Raw genomic sequence first — 15,376 nt, forward strand, 5'->3', positions numbered from 1 at the left:
TCAAACTTTGCGATTTACCCATTACTAGCGAATTTCGGGATTTTGGGCTACTTTGCAAACCTTATAAATTTTCGCAATTCTCCCTTAGATGGTGAAAATCAGGGTTTGAGAGCATTTTGCAAACTTTTGACATTTTAGCATTTTTCCTCCTTTCAATCTCCTTTTGGCGAAAATCGGCACTTTGGGTCCTTTTGTGACCTTTAGACGCTTCATCATATTTGGGGGATTTTGCAAGCTTTAAAAAGGGCATTTTGAAGCTTTAGACTTAGTGTTTTACCAGCTTAAGCGATCTTTTGAAATTTTAACGCCCAAAACGTTAAACTCACCTTGCAGATTCCCAAGCTTACACTCATGACATCATCACCTTTTCGATTGATTACGGGCACACTCAAAATAAAAGGAAACAAACAAAACAAAACAAAAAAAAACACGCGAGACACCCTGCGCAGAACTCAATAGGGCAAAGGCGAAAAGACCAAAAAAAGAAGGGTACCCTGTCGACGACAAGGAGCGTGTGCAATGCACAACAGCTGCAAACTTGACTTTCGCAGTAACTCTTTCTGTTGGAGTACGTGTTGTTGCAGGTGCTGCCTCTGTTGTCGCTGACTCTTCTTCTCTTCCATCCAAGCATTGCTCTTCTATTTCTTCCATGCCCTCTCCCGAGTCAATGTCGTGGTGTGCCAACCTGAACCCGTCATCCCCGTTCCTTCTCTCCACATCCTCTATGTCCTCTTCTTCTTCTTTTGTCTCTTCTGAACTCTCCTCTTCTAGTTCATTCTCTTGCCTTCTATTCCTGGCAGGTTGTGCACTTTCACTCCCAAGTGTGTCCCAATGTACCCAGTAGTACATTGGTGATTTGTTGGGCTCAACCTTGCTTGAGGTTGGAATTTACCCCATTTTTCAGGTGGTACCTGTGTCTGCACAGCTTCCAGGAAGAGGCCAATGGCGTGGTGGCACATGTAAATGGTTTTGTGCTCCAGTGATAAGAAATCATGAATCCTCTCAGAGACCAGTTGGGCCCAATTATAAACCCTTTTGTTACGAATGCCATTCATTAGCCTTGTCATCCAGATGGCTAAGTCCGACGCTCGGCTCGCTCCAATGAGTCTACTTTTTACCAATTCCATAAGACACTGCCAGTCGAGGTTGCTGATAAAGGTTAGTTTTAATCATATGTTATTACTACTAGTCCATAGGTTCTTCCATTCTAGTGGTGTCAAGTCACTGCGGCAAACCAATTTCAGAAAAAACTCCTTCCTTTCCTTCATCTTGTTGGCTTTGTGGCTCCTTCCCCTTTGTCTGGTATGCCAAATAACCCCCCAAAAATCATGCGGTTTAAACGATACTGTGACCGAATAGCCCTGGTTTGCACAATTGACCTTTGTGCGTGGGAGTCGTACCCTACTACAAGGGTGCAGAGGACGAGTTCAAATTCTTTTACATTCAACAACGACATCTGTATGGCATGGTCGACTACGACTTTCCTGAGTGAAGTCTTTAGCTGGTGATCTGGTGGGGTTTCATCCCACTAGGTACGACATTCACTCCCCATTACACTTTCAAATGTCAGTGTCTACTGTGACCTTCTCCTCCTCACGCTCGCATTGCACCTTCGGCCATACCTTAGCCTTTTTGTTGCTGCTAGCTTCTCTTGTTTTGGTTGCCATGGCTGTCTATATGGGAATCTGGTGTTTCTGAATTTTATTACTAGTCTACCCTCCATTACGTTCGTTATTATACCAATCCACTTTTTCTGCTTGGTTGGGGTCACCCAAACTTGTTCTAACCATACCGAATTTGCAATCGCAATTTTCTTCACGTTTTTTCCCTCTCCCCTACGCCATACAATGCTACCACGCACAACCTACCACCATACGATGGAATCCCCTCTTCTGCTACTACCACGTACGGCCTAAATAGTTGATGGCATTGCCTCCCTTGTTCATATGGAGGATGTCGTACAGTGTCCAAATGTGCACCTAGGATCACACAATTCCCCTCTGTCTTTTTCTCATACGGATGACTTTTCTCTTCTACCTTGTACAAAATCAGCAGTGGTACTTGAATACAAAATATGCCTGTGATGTACAAAATCTCGCATTTTCGTTGTACGGCTTCCTTGCTAAAACATCCCTTTATACAGATCCCTTCGCCACCACCTCCGTACACTTTGTACAGATGAATTGTTGTCTTGTGTATTTCATACAAGCTGAGGTGCCTTTGCTATCCTCGTGGATCCATACGATGTCCTATTTCCACTATGGTTCATGTACGGATTCGTAGGATATTCCACTCTGCAATTCCTATATCAATTCGCATGATGTTGTTGCTCCCAACAAGATTTTCTTTCCTCGCTCATTCTATGATTTTTGTACAGACTTGTACGATTTATTTCTTCTGCACCAAGTGCCCTCTAAAACTTGTGCCTCTTCTACTACACTTCGCCTTTTTATAATGGACTGATACTCTTCTGATATAGCATCTTTCCACTCTTGATGATTGGGAGCCTCTTTAACACAGGATGGTTCTGAATTTATGATCTCACTCATCAAGGCAACATAAATAGAGAATATATGAGATCTCTTGCTTTCCCTGAAGGTTCCATTTGGTGCTGTATAATTCTTGGCTTCTTAAATCATCTTCCGAGCCCAAAGAGGTCTCTTTCGGCTTTTATTACTGGGTTCATTTAAGGGAGAAATTTGACCTTCACTATCAATTCCTTCAGGAGTCTCCCTCTGAATCTCAGGAGCATGATCCTCTTCCAAATTGTTAGGAGGATCTTGATCTTCTATCTCAAGAGAGCTTTTGGATCTCCAGAAAGCAATGTCTTCCTCAAAAATGACATCTATGCTAAGTTCAATTAATCTTTGGCCAGGTAAGTATATCCTATAGGCTTAGATGTTTTACTATAGCCTACAAACACTCCTTTTCTGCCTGAGGGTTCTAACTTAGACCTCTTTTCTTTAGGTATATGTATGTAGACCGGACAACCAAAGCTTCTTAGATGACTTATATTAGGTTTGATGCCAATGAATGCTTCTTCAGGTGTTTTGTTGTCTAGAAGAGAATGAGGACATCTATTTTGGATGTAGACAATTGTTCTAGAGGCTTTGGCCCAAAATGAAGTTTGTATGTTTTGATCATACATCATAGCTCTAGCAGCTTCTACTATAGTCCTATTCTTTCTTTCTGCCACCCCATTTTGTTGGGGATTATAAGGTATAGTAAACTCCCTCCTAATTCCAGCATTTACACAAAACTCCTTAAAAATGTCTAAAGTATATTCCCCCCCATTGTTTGTTCTTAATGTTTTGATTTTCTTCCCTGATATGTTTTCTACAAGAGCTTTGAATTCCTTCAACCTCATAAGGATTTCTTCAGACTCTTTACATTTAAGAAAATATATCCAAGTTTTTCTAGAGAAGTCATCTACAAATATTACATAGTACAAGAATCCTCCTATAGAGGTTACAGACATGTCTCCACACAAGAATCCTCTTATAGAGGTTACAAACATGGGTCCACATAAATCAGAATGAATTAGTTCTAATACATTTTTAGATTTGCTATTACTATTGTGGAAAGTTCCTTTTGTATTCTTCCCTAGGGCACAACCTTTGCATGTTCCTTCATGATTTTGGTTTAGCTTAGGCAAACCAATCACCATTTTCTCTATGGAGGGTAGAGCACGAAAATGGAGATGCCCTAATCTTTTGTGCCAGTTCTCATTTAAATTTGAAGTCTCATGAATTAGGGCTTGAGAGGGAGTAGTGCATAGTTTGTAAAGGCATCCGTGTCTGACTCCTATAGAATGAGCCTTCTTGATTATGGAGTTCTTTGGCCATGCTAGAACTTTGCCTTCCATAAAGGTTATCCTATACCCTTTGTCTTCAAGTGCAGAAATTGATACTAGATTTCTCTTTATCCCTGGCACAAATAATACTCCTGTGAGCTGAAGAGATATGCCTAATTTCAGATTTATGTTGCAGGTTCCAATCCCTTTAAATGGATAGTTAGAATCATCCCCAATGGTTACTTCCTCATCAGAATTGTCTACCATAGTGTCTAGGTGTTCTCTAAATCCGGTGATGTGACGCGAGGCTCCACTATCAATCACCCAGGTGTTGAGGCTGGTTGAGACTTGGCTTGATAAGGCTGAATAGAAGACAAACTTCTCAAGATCATTCTCCATGCTAGCTTTTTCAATTTCAACAAACGAGGCTTGTTGTTTTGGCCTATCCGGACATTTCAAGGCATAATGTCCATACTTATCACATTTGAAACACTGCACTTGGGATATGTCCCTCCTCCTTTTGGAAGAGCCTTTTCTATTGGTGCCCTTCTCCTTCTTCCTCTTTAAGTTCCTCTTTTTCCCTTTCTTGTGAGAGTGAGGGTTCAACACATGAATATCTTCATGGTGATATTTTGGTCAATCCCCCTGGTGATCAATCTGGATTCTTCTTGAATGCAATCCATCTTCAACCGATCAAACTTGGGGAGCTTTGAACGTGCACTTATTCCTTGAATAAATGATTCCCATGAAGTTGGGAGTCCATTTAGAGCCATTAACGTTAATTCCTTGTCATCAATTAGATGACAAATTGTAGAAAGTTGGTCCCTTAATTCAGTGATCCTCATAAAATATGATGTGGTAGTTTCAACCTTATTCATCTTCACATGATGGAGTTGTCTTTTCAATGTGAGAGCTCTACTGGTATTGTTTATTTCATACATGTCTTCAAGTGATTTGAACATGCGGTATGTTGTGTCATACTTTGAAATAACTGGAACTATATGGTCTCTAACTGCATCCACGATCACTTTCATGGCTTTTCCATTGTTCTTGTTCCATTGAATTTTCTCAACATCATCGTCTGGTTCAGGTATGTTTCCCTTTATAAATGAATCTAGTTCATTTTCCTTCAAGGTAAGCATAATCCTAAACTTCCATGATACAAAGTTAGACGCTCCTTCAAGACGATCTTCGAATCTGACTCCGCTTGCCATTATAAAGAATGGAATGTGATTTTTCTTAAGAGCAAAATGATACGATAGATAATCTACTATCTCAAATCTAATCGGATCTTCCTTGACCCTGCTCTGATACCATGTTAATGTAGATTAGATTTCTTAGTAGATAGAATAGAGGTATCTTTTAATTTTTATGTTTCACAAATGATGCTCTTACTAGCCTATGAATCTTGCAGGTTGCTGCAAGTGCAAGGAGGAAATAATAAATGCACACAATAAGTTAATTCGCCAAGTATGATTATATTGCTGAGTGTGAAGGATAGAACGATCTTCAAAGGCATGTACTTATCGATTGCTGTAACACCTTTCACCGATCTGTTTGTGGATTATATATATATATATGAATGAGAAGACACATCAATGGATAGACATGTCTCCACACATGTGGAGACATGTCTCTCCACCGATATGTCTATTCATTTATTATTACAAACATTATACCGATTCATAATCGATAGTTTGATAATCCATTAACATAAAACCAATTCATTTACAAAACTGATTCTAATCGATAGTTAACAATTCATTTAACACAACCAATTCACAATCGGTATGTCTAAAATGAAGAATCATTAATCGATATACATTATCGATTATGGTAAATCGATGAAAGTAGTCGATACACACTATCGACAGGGTTTACATCATGCACGATCACAGATTTATACTTGGAAGATGATGATTGATATATGCTCAGCCATTTGATCATTCAATCGAATTTAGTTTATTCATGACAAGATTATTAATGTATGTATATTAATATATATAATAATAATAAACTCAATTATTATTATTATGCATATTGCTATACATATATAAATCATTCCAATGATGCAAGTCTCATGCATGATCATATTTATCTGACCGAAGCTATCATCTTTAACGCCGGTTAGCTTTCTCTTCTCTAATTTCTGTAAAATTCTCTAGGAAAATAACTTCACTTTGTTCCATGCAAACAACATCCCAAGCAACAAAAAATTCACATGCATTCCAAGTGAATAAATTCCTTCCACAATCTCAACCTCAACACATCCCATCCAACCAACTAGCTCTGATGCCAATTGATGCAATCATGGTCAGGGTCCCTTATCAGGTAGCCCAACCAAGCAACCAAAAGACATAGCAGAAGCCATACTCAGAAAGCAACACATATTTATTTATATTGTCTCAATTTAAATATTATAATCTCCCCAATCACAACTTAAAGAACTTTTCATACAACATAAAATTTCTATTTTCTAAATATTGTTATTGATATGAGACAATTTTAATCAGTCTAGCAATCTATATATTTAAAATCCAAAAACCACTGGAACAAAAACAATTCATCATGAATGTTAGCAGCATAAACCAAAATTGTCAGTAATATAAATAGTACACACCTTTTCACACTTAAGAGAACTCTCTAAAGATCAAATTGCCATATTCCATACATTAAAAGTGTATTCATCTAAAAATAGAAAAGAGAGAAATTTATTAGGTTGTAGCCACAATCTACATACCTTAGTAAAACTACCATCAGGAAACATTTCTCTTTCTTCCTGGGAAACCTCTCTTATCTCTCCCGGTGTCTGAAAAGGAATTGCTCATTAAAAACCTTTCACATATCTTACTAGTAACAATATATTTGATTTCATACAATTTTGAATCTTATATCTTGTTCAAGATCAGCAACAAAATAAAATTTATCAGTAATTTTTGGCCCCAAAGCATCTAGCATACAGATGAATTGAGAGAACAATCCAAGAAACCACTATTTCCATAGTCTAGCTTTCAGCTGAAACAAACAACAAACAAAATTTTCCGTTCATTCCTTGTGATATACTACAAATCTACCATTTAACTGCCAAGAGAACCAAATGTAAAATCCTTACCAGCCAGACTCGATCTGACTTTGACCTCTGTATCAGAGAATCCTTTTCCAGCCTCAAACTGACAACCTTTTTTGATGTTTTTGTTTTTGAGGACACCATAACCAACCTGAAATATCCATCATTTCAAACATCAAATAATATTGCAGCATTATTATAAATAATTTTCACGATTTCATCAAGGAGACATTGGTTTGCATATAATCTATAAATGCCAAGACATACCCTCCCAGATGCATACAAGCTGCGACCCCTCCAAATCCATACATACCAAAGTAAGGCTGCAAGAAAAACAGGGAATTGATAACTGTCATTCTATTACAAGAAATCCGTAAACAACAGTTGAAATGCAGCATGTTCCCTCAAACAAGATAATTCTAGAGCTTTTGAGTATTAAGAGAAATATCTAGCATTCTACACTTCAAGAAGTTGCACTTTAACTCAGAAATGCATAACAGAAATCTCACATTATGCTCAGAAAAACATTAAACATGAAATCTCCATCAAAGATAGCAATGCATTGCAAGAGTGCTTATTTATATATAGGCTAAAATATTATCTATTAGACTTGATGCAAACTGTTTGACAATATTACTCAACGGAGTAAGTGCAAATAATTTAGAAGCAAAACAGGGTAGTGTCTTACAATGGTATCAGAGCTTGGGAACCTGCCAGCCTGTGTGTTGAGATTCGGTGATTGAAGATAGCTAATAGGGGAAAGAGTCCCTTGACAGATCAGTTCACAAAATTGTGACGAGTCCAAAAGAGTTGACTGAAGAGGAACTAATTTCAATGGATCTACAGGTTACAGGATCTCCCAAAAAGAGCAAGAACCAATGAGAAGAGAACACATTTGCCTCACATGTCAGGAGGCTTGGACACTTGATCACATATGTGGAATTACTAAGGAAAAATATTTCTTTCAGCCAAGTGGTGTTGAGGGCAAAAACACAGTTAAAGCTAATGATTGTGAAAAAAAGGGCCCAAGTCAAACAGGGAGCATTATAGACATCCACAATGTCTCCAATGGAGTGCGTGTTTGTAATGTCTCCAAAGTTGGACATTACATCGCTAGTATTCCGCAATTTTGTGAAGTCTCTAAAAGAGAAAATTGCAAAAATGATTTGCAAGTTGGGGAAAGGAGGAAGACATTGGAGAAAATAGCTAACGATTGGAAAATGAACAATCGAGGTTTCTTTCTGGGCCAATTCATAGGAATATGAAATACATTTATGTTGCCGTAAAATCAGGTAATCATCAGATTAAGTCTGTTGAAGAATGATGGATCCCAAAGAAATGTATTGGGCGGCAATAATTATGACACCTTGGTATTCGGAATTATAATGTTTTCTATGTTGTGAGAACAATACAACACACTTGATAGTAATTACAAAAAACCAACATCACTTTGTATAAACTCCGAAAGATTATCATCGATATTATGAGAAACGATTCAGTCTAGATTAACATCGTATGATATGGAGACATTCTTAAGTCCGCCTTGCTATCAATAAGTGAACGTTATAATCATTATTGGATAGTCTAGTTGTGGGAAGGCATTTTTTTTGCACTCTATGAGGAGGGATATTGAATCAGATTAAGAAACGAAGGATAAGAATTATTATAATTAGTGTTCATCCAAGAAGATAAAACGTATTATATTACGAGCCAGCATCTCTGAGTTGATTACGGATCTATAGAATGTTAGATCGGGATTCTATTAGGGAATCACACTCATTGATTATGGAATTTAATATTGGCCATTATGATATAGACTGAACGACTTGTGCAATGAAGGCGACGTTTTCAACACCGATGTCAAGTTTCTTCAATACTGAGTAATCAAACAAAGGATACGAGCTATGGTAATCATTAAGATCATCGTTTTATTATGATAAGCGATGACCATGAAGGTAAAGATGCAACATGTAGAGTGGGGCGATAATTGGATGAGACACACATCGATGTATAAAGGAAAGCAATCAATGTGAGCAAGGAGAGAATAGAATGATACACATGCTATATAACCACTAACTGATAGTAACAAGGAATGCAAGAGTTCGGACATTGGATATAATTATTATGATAACAAAGAAGTGCGATTACAATAATAAGAGGTACAATTCATTAAGAGGTACAATTCATTAAGAGATTAATATAATATGTTTGTATCAAAAGATAAAACTATAGGAAAGAGTCATGACTGGCAAAACCAAAGAAGTAGATATAAAAACAGATCATTGAGATGGAAGGGAAAGGGGGAGTTTATTATCTTCTTTTCTTATCCTATGTATTGCCCTAGTTACGCAGATTGACCCATCGGCAATAAAGATTGACCCATCGGCAATAAAGGTTGCATAGAAAACAAAATGGAAAACGAGAAGAGCAGCATTAGATCATGGTTGCAAGGTTATACACCCATATTCGACACAACAAATATATCACTGTAAGTGATATTATATACAAGACATTGCACAATATAAAGGATCTCAATCGCTAACAGCAATTGATATTGCTACAAGCAATATCATCTCGCATTTTATTACATCAGACCATCAATATATCAGGAAGAGCGCATTGCAGATTGGAGTACCATAACTGGCATATTTCATAAGATCATATCAGATACAACTCTATCTTGTTATCCAATCTTTATTCCTTATCAAAATAGGTGAAAGGGAAAGTTAAAAATACATAATCCACTTAGCATTCATTTATGTTGATTATAATAGAGAAAGAAAGCGACATTAATTGATTCATATTATTGATTATACCATTCATGATATAATTGGATATTATAATCTTTGGTAAGTTTAAGAATTTGAAGTAAATGTCTCTTAAGGACCAATAACCTAAGCAGGGACATTCCAGTGTATCTTCTTATGATGAGGAATTGTTTGAAAATGATGATATAGGAGCAGCCTTGACCTTGCATATAGATCAATCCATGAAGGAGCTTAACGCCTATGATGAAATTGACAACACCATTAAAAGATTTAATATATCATGTGTTTTTTTAGCAGCAGATCACTTATGCATGATAGTGCTTTGGAAGCCAAAAAGAGTACCTTGGAAGGTCCCAAATTTGATGAGGAAGTTGGCATAATTGACGATACCTACTTGGTAAATTCTGATATGGAAAAGATCAACAAGTTGTTGGCTGGAGATCTATGGTATGAAACCAAAAAAAGATGATGAGTTTCCTATTGACCAAGGAGCTGCCCAAACTTGTGAGTCAAAAATATGCCAAGAAGATGATACTCACGAGGCTGATGTAGAGTACCAATCAGAAAATGCAGCTCAAGATGATGATGGCTTTGAAACATAGATTGAAGAATCAAATGAAGGTCATCAATAATATGATTGTTGCATCCTTAATACATTTTGATGACAATCACAAGATCATTGAAGACCTCTACTAGAAGATTCACATTGAGAGGGCACAAAAGGGCATGAAAAGTGAATTTTATCTTGCAGATTTGCATGTGGTCAAAGAAGCTCTGGAATGAATTAAGTTAAATTACTTACAATTACTTGCAAACAAGGATCAAATCTTTAAGATTTCCGAAGTGTATGTTGACACATTGAAAGGAAAGGATGATGAAGTCAATAAGCTCATCATGGAGCTTAAGGATACTAGGGAGACGTTGGAGAATATGCAAATGGCTCTTCTATAAGCAGAAAATCAGCTTGTTTTCACTAATTAGTTCAGAGAACATTAAAAACAAAGAAAGGACAAAAGAACTCAAATAGGTGATTTAAGAGCTTGACCAAATCCAAGAAAACTTTCACTTGGATAAGTGTCCTAGATTGGCATTTTTCGATTTAAGCAGCAAGATAGTTGGTCTAAGTTGGAAAGAGGGAATACTTTCCAAATTGTTGACAACCCTCTCTTTGAGATTAGTGTTGATTTGAATTTGAATAATCCACTTTTTGATTTGGATGACAAGGTGAATGCTATTCTTGATGACACGAATGAGATATGGGATCTCAGTGTGGTGTGTGAGTATGATGTGTAATAGGTTGATTTGTCTATTGGACCAGCCAAGACCATTAGTGATTTATTTCCTATAGAGGACTTTGATGGAGTGGATGGCTAGGGTTTGATGGGTGATCTTGAGGGGTTACCACAAGAAAGAGAGAACTTTGGTAGTCTATAGTTTCATGAGCATACCATTGATGTTGAACCTACAAATGTCATCAAATGCACTCTCGGTTTGGACCATGTGGGAATCAGAGTGGTGCAGCAACATTGTTGTGGAGTCACTCTTTGGGTTCGCATCTATGCACAAAATCCTTTACAGGGATTATTTGTGACTAATGATGATGAAAGAAGCATACTATAGAGTGTTGTGGACCAAAAAGGTGATAATAATATTGTTGTTACATCTTATTTCGGCCATCATATGATTCCATTAGAGGTACCGAAAATGGATTGGAGAGAGATTTTGAGTAAAACTTGGTATTCTACCAAGTTGGATACTATAGGGATAACAATATTCTGGTATTTGAGCACCAGAATATTGTTATTGCTTATATTCAGCTTTCACTTGCATTTGGGAGAGTAGTTTTATTTTTAGTCACAATTACTATGTGAAAGTACAAAAACTTCAAAATGAGAGAGCTAGCATTGGCTATTTAAACTTAGCACTATGGAGCCTTGGATTGGTTTCTTAGAAGAGCAACTCTCTGAGGAGTTGACAAAGATTTTGTAGAATTTAATTGCTCTTCTTACAAATAGTTTAGAAGAGGTCTCTGGTACAAGTGTCAAACAGGACGGTGCTCTTTGAATAGATGGAGCTACAAACATCCTAGATTGACTTGGGACCCTGGGATCATTGTTCATTTCCTAAAGGTTCAATCTTGCTTTTAGGATTTAGTTGGTACTACTTGAATACAAAGAATCCTTGGGAAGAGAGGACTATAATGTTCCCATTTTCAAGTTCCTAGTGAACCTATACAAATAATTATTAATCAATTAATTGATTTTAAGTTGTCTAGAAAATTACATTAAAAGACAACTTTAACTAATTATTTATAAAGCGACTATAAGTGCCTAAATATTAAATATCTAAATAAATCACTGTTTTAGACAAATAAAGATAAATTAAAATTATAAAGTGATTTTAATTGCATATTTCAAGAAGTTTCACATGAGGATTATAAAAGAGGATTGGGAGCCTCATTTGGACATATAGAAGATTGAGAAGCATTGAAACCCTTGTGCTTCACCAGAGCAATTCTATAAAGGGATTAATAGGGCGTTTAAAGTTGGAGCGGGAAAAAATACCTCGTTATTAGATAAAAATTTAAGGTTGATTCACTCAAGATTCCCATTTGTGCAAAGAAGTTTTCTTTAGGTGAATTAATCAATTGAAAGTCTATTTGAAATTTGTGAAATCTTATATTAAGACAAATTTTAGAGACAGAAGATTTCAAAAGTTGTTTGTTTTCTCTATGAAGATTCAACCGTTTGTGCCAATGCCAAAGATTGCCTACGAGATGAAAAGCCCAATGGTTTTTTGGAGCTAAGGACCAAAACCCTCTGCTCTACAGAGCAGTTTCACTCAGGAATCGTCAAAGAGTTGAAGGTTGAAGCGACAACAAAAACCCCAGTTTGGGTGCATCTTTGAGACTTCAAGTTTGCCAATTTAAGATCATTGTTGGTTTTAGAGATTTGAAATTTAAATCAGTTTTGTGTTGTTTGTCTATGCGTTGTTGAGGAATTTTCTATAAATATTTACTTGTGAGTTTTGGGAAGGGTCAATAAATAATTTTAGAAGAATTTAATTAAAAGGAAGCTGAAATCTTTTAAGAGATGTGAGTTTTTTATTGAAGCTAGATGTGGGCTAAAATAGATAAATTTGGAATCGAATTTCGAAAGTAGGATACAAATTTGTAGAAACAGACAAATTCAAAATAAGAAAGATTTTCACACTTGTAAAGGAGCTAACTATGTGAGTGAGTCATTGGAGTATGATAAAGTGAAAATCATAGTGAAAGGTCAATTTCACAAAATTACATGTGAACCTCTAGCATAGTAGCGTTAGAATAAGACAAAAGCATCTCGCTTTGAAAAATGTTGAAAACAAGGAAAGCTGATGAAATTTTCTGCGGATCGACTTATGAAGTCACTATAATGTCCCCTATTTTTAGCTTGTCAATTCCCAAAGGGAAACATACATTACCACCTAGTATATTACATTAATTCAGAGTAGATAATTAAAGTTGTCCATAATTTGACTTAATATTGTCATTACTTTAGTCCTAATTCCTAATCCCTTCTCATTCTTAATCCCAAAAGAAAGCATTGGCTTGTCTAGGATGCTATGACACCACCTCCCTAATTCAGCCCACATGTCAAGAAAATCAATCCTTTCATCCTTACGGCCCTTTTATCTTGTAATGGATTTACTCTACCTCTCCCTAACAACACCCGTCTCCCTTGGGGAATAGAATTAGAATTCATTAAGTACTTAGGTTGTGAATATATTTGTCTTTCTGTTTACTCCCTATAGAGAAAGTTCTTTAACTACCAAAACTAAATAGGAAATATACAGCACATGAATCAACACAAAACGAAGAGCTCACAACAACATATGGAAAAATGATCTCTTTATTTCTAACATGTAATAGATACAACAATGATCCTGTTCCCAATACAATATGACAAATATATACCACCCACTAGTTGGTTGAGGTACCAATCGTCGACAACTACCCACTAACTCCTACAAGAACATTATATTGCCATTTATTTAAAAAATAACAAAGTATTATTTAACGTGGCATATCTGTTGTCTACATTAACCCCCCAAAAAAGAAGTCGTCTTCAAGACGACTACGACAAAACGGGACCTAATCTACTATATATAACTACTGAGAAGGATGAGAGGATGTCTGTGGCAAAATAGAAGATTGAGGGGTGTCGAGTTGTTGTTGCAGGCGCTCGAGACGCTTGTTGGCTTCCAACTCTCGTTCCCATGTGGTCTTGACCATTTATGTGGCCTTCACGAGCTTCTTGCACACCTTCTCCAACTCCTAGTCTTTTTCCTTCAACTGATCATCTCTACTCGTCATGCCTACCTCCAAGTGTCCCACCTTCTCCTCCAGTGCAACCCTCAATTTTTCCTTTTCATCCAACTCTTGGATGTGCCTGGCCACAACGTCTTCCAAAGATGTGACTCGTGAGTGCTCTTGAGCCAACTGTTCTTGGGCCTTCTAAATATGATCTGCCAGTCTTTCGCAGGGACTCTGCCCCTAGAACACCTTGGTCCTGCTGAGCAATCACGAATTCCACACGAATCATAGCTAACTTTCGATGTTTCAAAACAAATCCCTGAAGGCAATCTCCATGCCACTTAATGATTGAAAGAGGCCAAGCTAGTCTTCTACTACCAGTTGCGTGGAAGTCCATGCATCTACCATGTCTTGCATTTTTGTCTTTGGCCACCCCTTCATCGAGAAACATTTGAAAAAATTTTCTTCATTCCATTCCTTCATAAATGATAGGAGCCTCTCTGCTACACGAGCGATCCGAGGGTATTGGCCAGTGTCAATATTCCTCGCAATGTGTCACACATCGCTCAAAAACTTCGCCATCACTTCGAACTAGGAGACACAATATAGAAAATAATAATGTACATAACAATACATACCAAACACGGTAGTAAAATATATCTTTATTCACACATGCAATCATTACAAAGAAGACCAAAGATAGTCGGCCAAGGATTACAACAGATCCGACAATACCATACTACCTTCCTTGGTGGTACACAATGTATTTAAAGAACCCGACGGTTGCCGAGAGGTACACAACTGTCAACCAACCGACACATAACTATAATAATGTACAACCGTCACTCGCTTCATTGGTAAATTAAATATAGAAAATAATAATGTACATGACACATAGCAGACACGGCAGCAAAATATATCTTTATTCACACATGCAATCATTACAAAGAAGAAGACCAAAGATAGTCAACCAAGGATTACAACAGATCCGACAATACCGTACTACCTTCCTTGGTGGTACATAATGTATTTAAAGAACCCGACGGTTGCCGAGAGGTACACAACCGTCAACAAACCGACACATAACTACCGAGAGTGACAAACACTTAATACAATTAATTAATAAAATGTCGGGTGACCAAAATTATCAAACATAACTATATAAAAGAAAAAGTCGTCTTCCAGATGACAAATTAACATCAAGTAATATCTGGAAAGACTAGTGAGACTAATGACAAGAGTGTAGGCAATGACTTGTATTTGACAACCCCAACTTGCAGTGTACCTGCCAAATCAAATGGGGGTTTGGGGGCAACGCCCCCAACGGGGTCAAGGGGCAGCACCCCTTGCGGGGGTCTGGGGGCAGCACCCCCAATGGGGTGAAGGGGCAGAGCCTCTTGAGCGGTCGAGGGGCAGCGCCCCTCACAAGGTCCTGAGGCAGCAAATTACAACCT

The 15,376-nt window shown here is 37.3% G+C and overlaps 1 protein-coding gene across 5 annotated transcripts in view; it reads right to left on the minus strand.

The window, feature by feature from the left end:
- Nucleotides 1-15,376, minus strand: part of LOC131059747 (structural maintenance of chromosomes flexible hinge domain-containing protein GMI1) — a 411,868-nt gene that overhangs the window by 322,630 nt on the left and 73,862 nt on the right. For all 5 annotated transcript variants that reach the window (XR_009110235.2, XR_009110236.2, XM_057992783.2 and 2 more), the window contains 3 exons: nt 7,128-7,183; nt 6,906-7,011; nt 6,534-6,602 (listed from right to left, as the gene is read on the minus strand). Coding sequence is in view for 3 of the 5 variants with exons in the window: in XM_057992783.2 (XP_057848766.2) it covers nt 6,534-6,602; nt 6,906-7,011; nt 7,128-7,183 (231 nt within the window). In the remaining 2 variants the exon portion in view is untranslated. The remainder of the gene's footprint in view (nt 1-6,533; nt 6,603-6,905; nt 7,012-7,127; nt 7,184-15,376) is intronic.

The sequence above is a fragment of the Cryptomeria japonica genome, chromosome 3 (genome assembly GCF_030272615.1).
Source record: "Cryptomeria japonica chromosome 3, Sugi_1.0, whole genome shotgun sequence".
Taxonomy (NCBI): Eukaryota; Viridiplantae; Streptophyta; class Pinopsida; order Cupressales; family Cupressaceae; genus Cryptomeria; species Cryptomeria japonica.